Genomic DNA, 16565 nt, shown 5'->3' on the forward strand with positions numbered 1-16565 from the left:
AAACACACCTCCAGCATGCACTCTCAATAGCATAAACCGAGTAGCAGACACCCCCAGCATACTGAGTAGCAAACACCTTCAGCATACACTCAGTAGGAAGCACCTCCAGCATACTTAGTAGCAAACACCTCCAGCATACTGAGTAGCAAACACCTCCAGCATACTTAGTAGCAAACACCTCCAGCATACTGAGTAGCAAACACCTCCAGCATACTGAGTAGCAAACACCTCCAGCATACTGAGTAGCAAACACCTCCACCATACTGAGTAGCAAACACCTCCAGCATACTGAGTAGCAAACACCTCCAGCATACTGAGTAGCAAACACCTCCAGCATACTGAGTAGCAAACACCTCCACCATACTGAGTAGCAAACACCTCCAGCATACTGAGTAGCAAACACCTTCAGCATACTGAGTAGCAAACTCCTCCAGCATACTGAGTAGCAAACACCTCCAGCATACTGAGTAGCAAACACCTCAGGCATACTGAGTAGCAAACACCTCCAGCATACTGAGTAGCAAACACCTCCAGCATACTGAGTAGCAAACACCTCCAGCATACTGAGTAGCAAACTCCTCCAGCATACTGAGTAGCAAACACCTCCAGCATACTGAGTAGCAAACACCTCAGGCATACTGAGTAGCAAACACCTCCAGCATACTGAGTAGCAAACACCTCCAGCATACTGAGTAGCAAACACCTCCAGCATACTGAGTAGCAAACTCCTCCAGCATACTGAGTAGCAAACACCTCCAGCATACTGAGTAGCAAACACCTCAGGCATACAGAGTAGCAAACACCTCCAGCATACTTAGTAGCAAACACCTCCAGCATACTGAGTAGCAAACACCTCAGGCATACAGAGTAGCAAACACCTCCAGCATACTTAGTAGCAAACACCTCCATCATACTGAGTAGCAAACACCTCCAGCATAGTGAATGTCAAACACCTCCAGCATACTGAGTAGCAAACACCTCCAGCATACTGAGTAGCAAACACCTCCAGCATACTGAGTAGCAAACACCTCCAGCATACTGAGTAGCAAACACCTCCAGGATACTGAGTAGCAAACACCTCCAGCATACTGAGTAGCAAACACCTCCAGCATACTGAGTAGCAAACACCTCCAGCATAGTGAATGTCAAACACCTCCAGCATACTGAGTAGCAAACACCTCCAGCATACTGAGTAGCAAACACCTCCAGCATACTGAGTAGCAAACAGCTCCAGCATACTGAGTGGCAAACACCTCCAGGATACACTCAGTAGCAAACACCTCCAGCATACACTCAATAGCAAACACCTCCAGCATACTGAGTAGCAAACAGCTCCAGCATACTGAGTGGCAAACACCTCCAGCATACACTCAGTAGCAAACACCTCCAGCATACTGAGTGGCAAACACCTCCAGCATACTGAGTGGCAAACACCTCCAGGATACACTCAGTAGCAAACATCTCCAGCATACTCAGTAGCAAACACCTCCAGCATACACTTTGTATCACTAAACCCACATGGGTCATATGTTACCTTCATGGAGAGGGGAAATGCTGAACCAATCATATATTAATCATGGGGGAAGCCCTAAACCTGTAAGGTCATACAGTTCTTGGGGAAATGGGTAGCACTCAAGTTTATTTTGAAGTTAGGATAGGACCTAAACAGAAAAACAAAAGCTTTTCTTTTTAAATTTAGTAATGTATACAGAAGAGGTTACTAGCCTCTTGCTCCCGGCATTTTAATCTCTTACAAGAGGCAGGGCTTATGGAGGAAGAATTCTTTTCCACTTCCCCACGATTCTCTTATTTTTGTTCTTACAAATCTTGCTGCTGAAAAATCCCACTTAACCAGGACATGAATTTGATTATCTGTAAATTTATTATTATAATCGTGGGGGAGTGCTAAACCCGTAGGATTATACAGCGCATGTGGGAGGGGGTATGAAGATGGAAGGTATTCAGGCTTAATTCAGGGAACTAGAGCACAGATCCAATTCCCCAGATCAAGAGCCTCTCACCAGCATCAAGGAGCCTCCCTTGGGAGAATTATCTGTAAATATTAGTTTTATAACTGGGTGGACATTTTCAAATTTATGTAATGCAATAAGTACCTTACCTGGAAAACTTGCATCTTGCTCCAGTCTGTGTAATTCATAAATAAAATTATATGCATGGGGGAGCACTAAGCCCATACAGTGCCTGGGAAATGAGTAATCAGGTTTAATCCGAGGAAAGAGAAACTCCAATTCCTCACGTCAACAGCCTTTCACAGGCATCAGGGGCCCAACTGATGGATCGTAAATAGTAAAACTGAAGTATCAGCCTCTGTTTCAGGTTCTTCTTCACATGGTGTACAGGAGAAAAAATGAACCATTCCACAGGAAATAGAGTGTATTTTATATCACTTTTATATAAACACCTTTGTCTTCTACTCTTAAACCACTGTTGTTTGCCCCATTATCTCATGAAACCACAACCACTGCTCAATTGCCATGATGAACCGACTGGTATCAATGAAAGAAAATATTACTGAATAAGAAAACAAATTTGTAAAACCTTAAAAGTTGTGAAGAAGTTTTTGTAAGTGATAATGGGTTTAAAAACTCAAGTTGTCTTTGCCAGTAGCCAACCTGGACAAATAATTATGCAAAATCTATACACAACAACATCAATGAATGCTGACCAATCACAGTTTTTAATGAGGCACAATTTCTCAAGTAGTCTGTATAGGAAAATTAGGCTTTCTGAAACTGATGCAGTGGTACAAATCCATTGATATTCTTGCATACAGTAGTTAACACCGCTGTAAATAACAACAGTAAATCTGTAAATTCTTATTTCCAACATGATGTTCCAAATCAACCAGGAAAAGTGGCCAGTTTCCAGATACACTGCATACCTCTGTAGGGATGTCAAGGACAGTATAAAAATATCATTTACACTGTATAAAAAGTCTACAACGACTGTACACTATCTACATGATTCCTACGCCATTAGCTGGACACTTAGATGTCTGAGGGCTTCCATAAGTCTGTCAGCTGCATCTTTGCCTTGAGCAATTGACCGACTTCTTGTACACATAAATCCCCTACTTTAAAGCTGAACTTATAGAAAACCAAAATTATATTCATGCATAAATACATGTAAGGAATGAATTTCTTGTATACTAACTTAAGATAAAATGATTCTCATACATCTGAGCGAATGGCAGTCGTATGCTTTTACAACCAGTAAATATGATTATGTGAATGTTACAGTAAGCTGTTGATTTCTTGATGTGTAATAAAAACTATAACTTAATACACACATTAGGCAAGATTATCAGTATTTACCAGATACTAGCAATAGGTATGCATAGAAGCTAATCAAAGCACACCAAAATTTCTAGTATTTCACAGGCATTCTTGGAAAAATATTTAACACCTTAAACATATGCATAACCAGAAGAAAAGCACCAAGAGGACAAAAATAAAGGCATGTGCCCAGGGGCAACATATCTTTAAAATATCTGCCAATTACAATTTTCTTCAGAACACAGTCTAGGTAAATGTGATTTATTTCTAGGATGGTGTTTGAGCCTTCCAACCTGAGTAATACTAAAACTAAGACCAACTAACAACTTATGCATTCAGGCCACCAGACCTCCTCATCATCATCAATCTGGCAGCAGTGCTTCACATCTTGCATACCTTAACACCAGTGAACCATAACTTATCTACTGACACCTGCATTTTTAAGTCAGGTAAAAATAAAAGAATGTTTTCTAATTTGATAAAAGAAAATTTAACCCTTCCAACAATAGCTTTAGACTGCATAAATAAACTTTTCAACAACTATACATACCATTACCATTGGAAGATATAAATGAAAAAGCATACAAAGCCAGATCTTAATTAATGATCCCCAGGTGTGATTCGGTTATGCCTCCAGTCCATCATTTCTGGTTGTAATGGAACATTCATAAGTTAGGCAAGTTCAGCTGAGCTGTGACACAAGAATGGCTGGCAGGCAACAGCATCACAGATCTTTGGCATTCAACATTTTGTGTATTCTCATTCGGAACCAGTCCTAACTGTTAATACTGGTTGGCAGCACAACATCGTCTGCACAAACTGCTGCATCCAGAAATTTGAGCAAAAATGCATAATGCATAAAACTTACAAATCTAAACTCCTGCCTCTTTCAAGGACGAGATCAAAAAGTGTTGTTTAGGCAAAAGTACTCTTAAACTGGAGTACAACATACAACTCAAGTGTACATACCTCATGGACAACTTTGTGAACACAAGTCTGGGGCATGTGCAAAAGAGGATATTTTCCTCTAAAAAATATATATACTTTATTTCAAAAAAGAAAAAGAATGTTCACATAAAAATTTCTTTATGGAATAGATACGACACTATCACATATCATGGTGTGACAGTGGTTGTGGCAGTCATGACACTGACTTGACTGGGAAGCAATGAACAACAACAAAGGTAGTGGCCGGGTTGGGCCGAGGTCTGGTCTGAAACAGGAAAAATGTTCTCCCATCCAACCTGCCTTGGTCCCTCCCATTTCCCCACCACCACCCTCCTCTCCTTTGCTTGCCATATGGGATAATTATCACTCGGTGTAGCACAACCACCCTCAGTGTGGAAAATGTGCCGAGGGAAGTGTGTGCGAGATCTGGATATTTGCGGACGCATTAGTTCAGGTCCCGGTCTTCCAAAAACCTGTATTCGAAAGTGAAATTTTCCTTTTTCCGCTGGCCCCAGTTCTCATAGTCGAAGTAGATGTATGTGCCCTGTAAATACAATGAGAACAAAACTTAGTACAAAGTATAGGAAATTACCTACAGTATCAATCTTAACTGTATTCTAGTGCAATTATTCCCAAGACAGTTTGTGGTTCAGGATACTTTTGTTAGGTAAAAGGCCACAAGTGCAACTAATGTGATATTTTATTGTGGCAACGTTTCACTCTCCAGGAACTTTGTCAAGCCGTTATGGCTTGATAGGAATGGAAAAAGGAAGAAAGAAAAAGAAGGATAAGAGGAAAAAAGAGGGAAAAAATAAAGAGCTGCTCATCTATCGGTCTTGTATTTATCATTTTAACCCTTAAACTGTCCAAACATAGACCTACTTTTTTTTACATATTTTCAAATAGATAAAAAAAAAAAAAAAAAAAAAAAAAAAAAAAAAAAAAAAAAAAAAAAAAAAACGTAAATCAAAGTTTTTTTTACATGCTTTCAAATGTAAGAAAATAAAAAAAATTCACGTTTTTTTTTTTTACATATTTTCAAATGTTGAAAAAATGTAGATCTACGCTTGGACAGTTTAAGGGTTAACTAAAAGAAAAATATTCATAATATCAAAGAAAAAATAGAAAACACAAATAAGGAATAAATAAAATTTGACATTTCAGCAAGCAACTAATACAAATTAATAAAGAAAATAGAATAAAAAACACTAATTACAAACCACAGATGTGCTGAAAAAACTCATTAAAGCTGTCTTTCCACAAGAAATCCAATAATTTAATTACATTTTGAAGACTGAGGCCCTTGTGCAACATCTGGGAAACTTTACTGCCAGCCAGCGGCTTCTTCACTCCAATATATTTTGAAAAAGGCCAACAGCATAAATTAATTTACTTAGAACTAAAACTTGAAACCTGTGGACACTTTCTTTCTTTCTTTGAACACACTGGCCGTATCCCGCCGAGGCGGGGTGGCCTAAGAGGAAAAACAAAAGTTTCTCCTCTTACATTTAGTAACATATACAGGAGAAGGAGTTACTAGCCTCTTGCTCCTGGCATTTTAGTCGCCTCTTACAACACGCATGGCTTATGGAGGAAGAATTCTGATCCACTTCCCCATGGAGATAAGAGGAAATAGACAAGAGCAAGAACTAGAAAGAAAATAGAAGAAAACCCAGAGGGGTATGTATATATATACTTGTACATGTATGTGCAGTGTAACCTAAGTGTAAGTAGAAGTAGCAAGACATACCTGAAATCTTGCATGTTTATGAAACAGAAAAAAGACACCAGCAATCGTACCATCATGTAAAACAATTACAGGCTTTCATTTTACACTCACTTGGCAGGACGGTAGTACCTCCCTGGGCGGTTGCTGTCTACAAACCTACTACCTATAACCTGTGGACTCACCTGTTCATATTCGTCTGTGATCGCCTTTGGCTCTTCGTGCCGCTGGAACCACATCATATACTTTGTATGGAATCTCCAAGATTGCTTCTTAAGAGCTTTAGCAGCAAGGTACTGGGCTTTCGTGCCTTCCATATAATAAAAGATAAAAAATAGAGTTTCTGTTGACAGTCGCTGGAAGAAATCAACTGTATCTGACATCGGAGGCGAGACCTGTTGAGAGGGAGAGAGAGGCGAAGGACATCATGAAATACAGTATGCTGTTGACAATTTTTTTTTTTTTTTTTTTAGCTCCTTGGATATTTCCCACCAAGATCAGGTAATCTATAAAGAAGAAAAGAACATCATCATTCACCTGAGCTTCACGAATAGCTGTTTCACCAGAAGTGTGTTATGTGTTAACAATATGACCCAAAAAATCACACCACTACATGTAAGTGCAGGTACAGCACTCCTTTCCAATAGAAACTGGGTTTGGTTAACTGGTTTCCCCAAATGCCTTTCTCACACTTAAACAGCACACTAAATTCCCAAAGTCACATGCCTTTACTCCTAGTTACTGTATTTCATGGCTTATAAGACTTGTTTTAGTTTCAATGGCTTGGCATTGGACACAACTAAGTGAGCTAGAGCCCACTGCACACCCCAAACTTATAGCTCCCATCACTAACCTTCAATTTATAGGATTCAGGCTGGTTTTTGGAGACATTTTATGGACAAAAATAATGCCGCGAAATATGGTAACATGCTCATCCATGCCTGCTGGAAGCTTAAGTCTCTGCCACTTAAAACCTCTTTCACAACCTCTCCTCAAGAGTGCAGGCACTGTATTTCCCACCTCCAGGACTCAAGTCCAGCTAACCTGTTTCCTTGAATCTCTTCCCAAAACATTGCTCACACTCCAACAGTGTAGGCTTTAAAACATTTGTAGAAGTGAGCTATCCACTTATGGATTTTTTTCAAGAATATGCTTTCTTCTTTGTATCACTCTGTCTTGGTGGGAGATGTCCAGTGAGGTTAAAAAATAAGGTTAAGGTTACAAACAACTCATTTAAAATTTGAAACGCTAGGAATGGACCTTGTTGATATGTAGGAAACACTTCTGTATATGAATAACTTATGAAGAGTCATAAGTCTGATGTGGTCAGTTCTGTGAAGGTCGGTACAAACTAATACTACTGATTGTATCTACCATACTGATAACTTCAATTACAGTATTGATTTACTTCTAAAATTATGTTTATTTAACACAATTAGGTAATTAGATACAAAACAAAAACAAAATTCACTGATGCATACCGGTGTGCCGAGGCCGCTCACCTGTGGATAGTAGAGCGGCGTCTGGCACGGTTGGCGTGGCAAGTGTAGTCTTAATCTCTCCGAATCGGACGGGTGAGGCATATGAAAAAAAGCCGCCTGTAGCATTTTAAATTGTAGCTCGTGTTCAACTGTTAACTGGGCTGGGCCAAGTGGAGCCACTCCTAATAGTGGAGGGATATGCGCTTCACACGTTGTAGTGCTCTTCCCTGAACTATTAGTGGCGCTGGTATTGTTGTTACTATTGGTATTAGTGCTGGATGTGGTACTGCTGCTGCTTACAACACAACTGCTGCCATCCAACACTGGAAAAGCAAAAGTTCAAACAATTTACACCTTGTTACAATAAAGATCTGGAACTTAATCAGTTACTATAGGAAACAAAAGTCTTATGCTTTTTTTTTTTTTTCAACAAGTCGGTCGTCTCCCACCGAGGCAGGGTGACCCAAAAAAGAAAGAAAATCCCCAAAAAGAAAATACTTTCATCATCATTCAACACTTTCACCACACTCACACATAATCACTGCTTTTGCAGAGGTGCTCAGAATACAACAGTTTAGAAGCATATACATATAAAAATACACAACATATCCCTCCAAACTGCCAATATCCCAAACCCCTCCTTTAAAGTGCAGGCACTGTACTTCCCATTTCCAGGACTCAAGTCCGACTATATGACAATAACCGGTTTCCCTGAATCCCTTCACTAAATATTACCCTGCTCACACTCCAACAGATCGTCAGGTCCCAAGTATCATTCATCTCCATTCACTCCTATCTAACACGCTCATGCACGCTTGCTGGAAGTCCAAGCCCCTCGCCCACAAAACCTCCTTTACCCCCTCTTTCCAACCCTTTCGAAGACGACCCCTACCCCTCTTTCCTTCCCCTATAGATTTATATGCTTTCCATGTCATTCTACTTTGATCCATTCTCTCTAAATGACCAAACCATCTCAACAACCCCTCTTCTGCCCTCTGACTAATGCTTTTATTAACTCCACACCTCCTAATTTCCACACTCCGAATTTTCTGCATAATATTTACACCACACATTGCCCTTAGACAGGACATCTCCACTGCCTCCAACCGTCTCCTCGCTGCTGCATTTACCACCCAAGCTTCATATCCATATAAGTGTTGGTACTACTATACTTTCATACATTCCCTTCTTTGCCTCCATAGATAACGTTTTTTGACTCCACATATACCTCAACGCACCACTCACCTTTTTTCCCTCATCAATTCTATGATTAACCTCATCCTTCATAAATCCATCCGCCAACACGTCAACTCCCAAGTATCTGAAAACATTCACTTCTTCCATACTCATTTTTTATTTTTTTTTTTTATTATCACACCGGCCGATTCCCACCAAGGCAGGGTGGCCCGAAAAAGAAAAACTTTCACCATCATTCACTCCATCACTGTCTTGCCAGAAGGGTGCTTTACACTACAGTTTTTAAACTGCAACATTAACACCCCTCCTTCAGAGTGCAGGCACTGTACTTCCCATCTCCAGGACTCAAGTCCGGCCTGCCGGTTTCCCTGAATCCCTTCATAAATGTTACTTTGCTCACACTCCAACAGCACGTCAAGTATTAAAAACCATTTGTCTCCATTCACTCCTATCAAACACGCTCACGCATGCCTGCTGGAAGTCCAAGCCCCTCGCACACAAAACCTCCTTTACCCCCTCCCTCCAACCCTTCCTTGGCCGACCCCTACCCCGCCTTCCTTCCACTACAGACTGATACACTCTTGAAGTCATTCTGTTTCGCTCCATTCTCTCTACATGTCCGAACCACCTCAACAACCCTTCCTCAGCCCTCTGGACAACAGTTTTGGTAATCCCGCACCTCCTCCTAACTTCCAAACTACGAATTCTCTGCATTATATTCACACCACACATTGCCCTCAGACATGACATCTCCACTGCCTCCAGCCTTCTCCTCGCTGCAACATTCATCACCCACGCTTCACACCCATATAAGAGCGTTGGTAAAACTATACTCTCATACATTCCCCTCTTTGCCTCCAAGGACAAAGTTCTTTGTCTCCACAGACTCCTAAGTGCACCACTCACTCTTTTTCCCTCATCAATTCTATGATTCACCTCATCTTTCATAGACCCATCCGCTGACACGTCCACTCCCAAATATCTGAATACGTTCACCTCCTCCATACTCTCTCCCTCCAATCTGATATTCAATCTTTCATCACCTAATCTTTTTGTTATCCTCATAACCTTACTCTTTCCTGTATTCACCTTTAATTTTCTTCTTTTGCACACCCTACCAAATTCATCCACCAATCTCTGCAACTTCTCTTCAGAATCTCCCAAGAGCACAGTGTCATCAGCAAAGAGCAGCTGTGACAACTCCCACTTTGTGTGTGATTCTTTATCTTTTAACTCCACGCCTCTTGCCAAGACCCTCGCATTTACTTCTCTTACAACCCCATCTATAAATATATTAAACAACCACGGTGACATCACACATCCTTGTCTAAGGCCTACTTTTACTGGGAAAAAATTTCCCTCTTTCCTACATACTCTAACTTGAGCCTCACTATCCTCGTAAAAACTCTTCACTGCTTTCAGTAACCTACCTCCTACACCATACACTTGCAACATCTGCCACATTGCCCCCCTATCCACCCTGTCATACGCCTTTTCCAAATCCATAAATGCCACAAAGACCTCTTTAGCCTTATCTAAATACTGTTCACTTATATGTTTCACTGTAAACACCTGGTCCACACACCCCCTACCTTTCCTAAAGCCTCCTTGTTCATCTGCTATCCTATTCTCCGTCTTACTCTTAATTCTTTCAATTATAACTCTACCATACACTTTACCAGGTACACTCAACAGACTTATCCCCCTATAATTTTTGCACTCTCTTTTATCCCCTTTGCCTTTATACAAAGGAACTATGCATGCTCTCTGCCAATCCCTAGGTACCTTACCCTCTTCCATACATTTATTAAATAATTGCACCAACCACTCCAAAACTATATCCCCACCTGCTTTTAACATTTCTATCTTTATCCCATCAATCCCGGCTGCCTTACCCCCTTTCATTTTACCTACTGCCTCACGAACTTCCCCCACACTCACAACTGGCTCTTCCTCACTCCTACAAGATGTTATTCCTCCTTGCCCTATACACGAAATCACAGCTTCCCTATCTTCATCAACATTTAACAATTCCTCAAAATATTCCTTCCATCTTCCCAATACCTCTAACTCTCCATTTAATAACTCTCCTCTCCTATTTTTAACTGACAAATCCATTTGTTCTCTAGGCTTTCTTAACTTGTTAATCTCACTCCAAAACTTTTTCTTATTTTCAACAAAATTTGTTGATAACATCTCACCCACTCTCTCATTTGCTCTCTTTTTACATTGCTTCACCACTCTCTTAACTTCTCTCTTTTTCTCCATATACTCTTCCCTCCTTGCATCACTTCTACTTTGTAAAAACTTCTCATATGCTAACTTTTTCTCCCTTACTACTCTCTTTACATCATCATTCCACCAATCGCTCCTCTTCCCTCCTGCACCCACTTTCCTGTAACCACAAACTTCTGCTGAACACTCTAACACTACATTTTTAAACCTACCCCATACCTCTTCGACCCCATTGCCTATGCTCTCATTAGCCCATCTATCCTCCAATAGCTGTTTATATCTTACCCTAACTGCCTCCTCTTTTAGTTTATAAACCTTCACCTCTCTCTTCCCTGATGCTTCTATTCTCCTTGTATCCCATCTACCTTTTACTCTCAGTGTAGCTACAACTAGAAAGTGATCTGATATATCTGTGGCCCCTCTATAAACATGTACATCCTGAAGTCTACTCAACAGTCTTTTATCTACCAATACATAATCCAACAAACTACTGTCATTTCGCCCTACATCATATCGTGTATACTTATTTATCCTCTTTTTCTTAAAATATGTATTACCTATAACTAAACCCCTTTCTATACAAAGTTCAATCAAAGGGCTCCCATTATCATTTACACCTGGCACCCCAAACTTACCTACCACACCCTCTCTAAAAGTTTCTCCTACTTTAGCATTCAAGTCCCCTACCACAATTACTCTCTCACTTGGTTCAAAGGCTCCTATACATTCACTTAACATCTCCCAAAATCTCTCTCTCTCCTCTGCATTCCTCTCTTCTCCAGGTGCATACACGCTTATTATGACCCACTTCTCGCATCCAACCTTTACTTTAATCCACATAATTCTTGAATTTACACATTCATATTCTCTTTTCTCCTTCCATAACTGATCATTTAACATTACTGCTACCCCTTCCTTTGCTCTAACTCTCTCAGATACTCCAGATTTAATCCCATTTATTTCCCCCCACTGAAACTCTCCTACCCCCTTCAGCTTTGTTTCGCTTAGGGCCAGGACATCCAACTTCTTTTCATTCATAACATCAGCAATCATCTGTTTCTTGTCATCCGCACTACATCCACGCACATTTAAGCAACCCAGTTTTATAAAGTTTTTCTTCTTCTCTTTTTTAGTAATTGTATACAGGAGAAGGGGTTACTAGCCCATTGCTCCCGGCATTTTAGTCGCCTCATACGACACGCATGGCTTACGGAGGAAAGATTCTTTTCCACTTCCCCATGGACAATAGAAGAAATAAAAAAGAACAAGAGCTATTTAGAAAAAGGAGAAAAACCTAGATGTATGTATATATATATATGCATGTGCGTGTCTGTGAAGTGTGACCAAAGTGTAAGTAGGAGTAGCAAGATATCCCTGTTATCTTAGCGTGTTTATGAGACAGAAAAAGAAACCAGCAATCCTACCATCATGCAAAACAGTTACAGGTTTTTGTTTCACAGTCATCTGGCAGGACGGTAGTACTTCCCTGGGTGGTTGCTGTCTACCAACCTACTACCATACTCCTCCTCCCCAATTTGATATCCAATTTTTCTTTATCTAAATCATTTGATACCCTCATCACCTTACTCTTTTCTATGTTCACTTTCAACTTTCTACCTTTACACACATTCTCAAACTCATCCACTAATCTTCGCAATTTTTCTTTAGAATCTCCCATAAGCACAGTATCATCAGCAAAAAGTAACTGTGTCAATTCCCATTTTGAATTTGATTTCCCATAATTTAAACCCAACCCCTCTCCCAAACACCCTAGCATTTACTTCTTTTACAACCCCATCTATAAATATATTAAACAACCATGGTGACATTACACATCCCTGTCTAATGTTTAATGCAAAATCATGGTGAATAATATTTTTTTTTTTTTTACATAAATTTTACAGGCTAAGAGCTGCTATCCTGCCTCAGCTCATTTCAAAGCCCAGCTCTATCTGAGCTATACTACCTCCCCCAGGATGCCACCGACACCAGTCAGCTAACACTCAGGTACCTACTTACTGCTAGGTGAACAGGGGCAGGCAGAAGGAAACACGAAACATGACCAATGTTTTCGGCAGTATTTTTGAGACAAAGATATTTATATAAACTCGAACTAGTCTTGATGTACAGTAAAGTCTTGATTAAGGAAAATCAAATTGTACAATTTTTTATGAAGGCTATTGAAAAAGAGCAACCAAACATTCATTGTGAGATATAATGACTTGCATTACCAGTCTTCAATCATGAGATCCAGAATAGTATCAAAGGGGAAGTGGAAAAGAATTCTTCCTTCATAAGCCATGTGCGTCATAAGAGGCGACTAGAATGCCGGGAGCAAGGGACTAGTAACCCATCCCCTGTATAAATTACTAAATTTAAAAAAAACTTTCGCTTTTCTGTTTAGGTCCCCCTGCCTTGGTGAGATGTGTAATTCTTCTGCGGTTAGAATCGTATATATGTTTTTTTTTTTTTTCAACAAGTCGGCCGTCTCCCACCGAGGCAGGGTGACCCAAAAAGAAAGAAAATCTCCAAAAAGAAAATACTTTCATCATCATTCAACACTTTCACCACACTCACACATAATCACTGTTTTTGCAGAGGTGCTCAGAACACAACAGTTTAGAAGCATATACGTATAAAGATACACAACATATCCCTCCAAACTGCTAATATCCCAAAACCCCTCCTTTAGAGTGCAGGCATTGTACTTCCCATTTCCAGGACTCAAGTCCGGCTATATAAAAATAACAGGTTTCCCTGAATCCCTTCACTAAATATTACCCTGCTCACACTTCAACAGATCGTCAGGTCCCAAATACCATTCGTCTCGGTGGGAGACGGCCGACTTGTTGAAAAAAAAAAAAAAAACATATATACGATTCTAACCGTAGAAGAATTACATATGAGGTCGATTCCCATGAAGGAAAGAGGTAGATGAAAGAAAAGAATAAAGAAGAATAGCTTGCAGGTAAAGTTAACACTGACGGAGTTAAATAAGCAATTCCAAGTTAGAAGTAAAGTTGCAGAATGAGACACTAAAACAACATTTTGGAGTCTTTAGTCCAATACAGAGGAGAAAGGTATTGGACTGAAGAAGCCACTGCCTGTCAAAACTACTACTTCTTGTTGATTCACCGGTACTGTCCCAGCCCAGGTCTTTTTCAGATGGTGACCTGGCATGGCCCCCGGGTGACAGGTGTTGCTCGTCATCTTTATTCTGTGCTGTGTGGACATCTTGTGGTCCCTCTGCCTAGAGGGTGTCATCTTCTTCAATCCTGCGATGGCTCCCCAGGGTGGAGAGTGTCTGTAGTCATCTTCGTTAGTGGCTGGCAAAATCTTTCCTCAATAAAGATTCCAAAATGTTGCAAAAGTGTCTAATTCTTCAACTTGATGAAGAGGACCTTGACTTATCAAGAATAATTTCTTTAAAGCAGATGATAACACCTGATTGCCAGCTTTATAAATTACTGAGGAGTACTTTATAGAGATGTATTATAGAAACACTTGAGCACTTCGGCACATCCAATAACTACTCACAACTTTACATTCACATCAACACAATAACCACAGTCACCCACCTCATCCAAAGTACAGCCACATTAATCTTCTCCACACATTTCCATATCAACAAGTAGTTATTATATTATCACACTGGCCGATTCCCACCAAGGCAGGGTGGCCCGAAAAAGAAAAACTTTCACCATCATTCACTCCATCACTGTCTTGCCAGAAGGGTGCTTTACACTACAGTTTTTAAACTGCAACATTAACACCCCTCCTTCAGAATGCAGGCACTGTACTTCCCATCTCCAGGACTCAAGTTCGGCCTGCCGGTTTCCCTGAACCCCTTCATAAATGTTACTTTGCTCACACTCCAACAGCACGTCAAGTATTAAAAACCATTTGTCTCCATTCACTCCTATCAAACATGCTCACGCATGCCTGCTGGAAGTCCAAGCCTCTCGCACACAAAACCTCCTTTACCCCCTCTCTCCAACCTTTCCTAGGCCGACCCCTACCCCGCCTTCCTTCCACTACAGACTGATACACTCTTGAAGTCATTCTGTTTCGCTCCATTCTCTCTATATGTCCGAACCACCTCAACAACCCTTCCTCAGCCCTCTGGACAACAGTTTTGGTAATCCCGCACCTCCTCCTAACTTCCAAACTACGACTTCTCTGCATTATATTCACACCACACATTGCCCTCAGACATGACATCTCCACTGCCTCCAGCCTTCTCCTCGCTGCAACATTCATCACCCATGCTTCACACCCATATAAGAGCGTTGGTAAAACTATACTCTCATACATTCCCCTCTTTGCCTCCAAGGACAAAGTTCTTTGTCTCCACAGACTCCTAAGTGCACCACTCACTCTTTTCCCCTCATCAATTCTATGATTCACCTCATCTTTCATAGACCCATCCGCTGACACGTCCACTCCCAAATATCTGAATACATTCACCTCCTCCATACTCTCTCCCTCCAATCTGATATTCAATCTTTCATCACCTAATCTTTTTGTTATCCTCATAACCTTACTCTTTCCTGTATTCACCTTTAATTTTCTTCTTTTGCACACCCTACCAAATTCATCCACCAATCTCTGCAACTTCTCTTCAGAATCTCCCAAGAGCACAGTGTCATCAGCAAAGAGCAGCTGTGACAACTCCCACTTTGTGTGTGATTCTTTATCTTTTAACTCCACGCCTCTTGCCAAGACCCTCGCATTTACTTCTCTTACAACCCCATCTATAAATATATTAAACAACCACGGTGACATCACACATCCTTGTCTAAGGCCTAATTTTACTGGGAAATAATTTCCCTCTTTCCTACATACTCTAACTTGAGCCTCACTATCCTCGTAAAAACTCTTCACTGCTTTCAGTAACCTACCTCCTACACAATACACTTGCAACATCTGCCACATTGCCCCCCTATCCACCCTGTCATACGCCTTTTCCAAATCCATAAATGCCACAAAGACCTCTTTAGCCTTATCTAAATACTGTTCACTTATATGTTTCACTGTAAACACCTGGTCCACACATCCCCTACCTTTCCTAAAGCCTCCTTGTTCATCTGCTATCCTATTCTCCGTCTTACTCTTAATTCTTTCAATAATAACTCTACCATACACTTTACCAGGTATACTCAGCAGACTTATCCCCCTATAATTTTTGCACTCTCTTTTATCCCCTTTGCCTTTATACAAAGGAACTATGCATGCTCTCTGCCAATCCCTAGGTACCTTACCCTCTTCCATACATTTATTAAATAATTGCACCAACCACTCCAAAACTATATCCCCACCTGCTTTTAACATTTCTATCTTTATCCCATCAATCCCGGCTGCCTTACCCCCTTTCATTTTACCTACTGCCTCACGAACTTCCCCCACACTCACAACTGGCTCTTCCTCACTCCTACAAGATGTTATTCCTCCTTGTCCTATACACGAAATCACAGCTTCCCTATCTTCATCAACATTTAACAATTCCTCAAAATATTCCCTCCATCTTCCCAATACCTCTAACTCTCCATTTAATAACTCTCCTCTCCTATTTTTAACTGACAAATCCATTTGTTCTCTAGGCTTTCTTAACTTGTTAATCTCACTCCAAAACTTTTTCTTATTTTCAACAAAATTTGTTGATAACATCTCACCCACTCTCTC

General features: G+C 40.5%; 1 protein-coding gene across 7 annotated transcripts in view; it reads right to left on the reverse strand.

The window, feature by feature from the left end:
- Positions 1-2376: 2376 nt before the first annotated feature.
- Positions 2377-16565, reverse strand: part of Not3 (CCR4-associated factor Not3) — a 106814-nt gene continuing 92625 nt past the window's right edge. For 6 of the 7 annotated variants that reach the window (XM_070105018.1, XM_070105015.1, XM_070105017.1 and 3 more), the window contains 3 exons: positions 7452-7774; positions 6156-6365; positions 2377-4788 (listed from right to left, as the gene is read on the reverse strand). In XM_070105018.1, the coding sequence (XP_069961119.1) occupies positions 4690-4788; positions 6156-6365; positions 7452-7774 (632 nt within the window). In that variant the 3' untranslated portion in view covers positions 2377-4689. The remainder of the gene's footprint in view (positions 4789-6155; positions 6366-7451; positions 7775-16565) is intronic. The other variant, XM_070105016.1, reaches the window with a different exon arrangement.

The sequence above is a fragment of the Cherax quadricarinatus genome, chromosome 96, assembly GCF_038502225.1.
Source record: "Cherax quadricarinatus isolate ZL_2023a chromosome 96, ASM3850222v1, whole genome shotgun sequence".
In the NCBI taxonomy this organism is placed as follows: Eukaryota; Metazoa; Arthropoda; class Malacostraca; order Decapoda; family Parastacidae; genus Cherax; species Cherax quadricarinatus.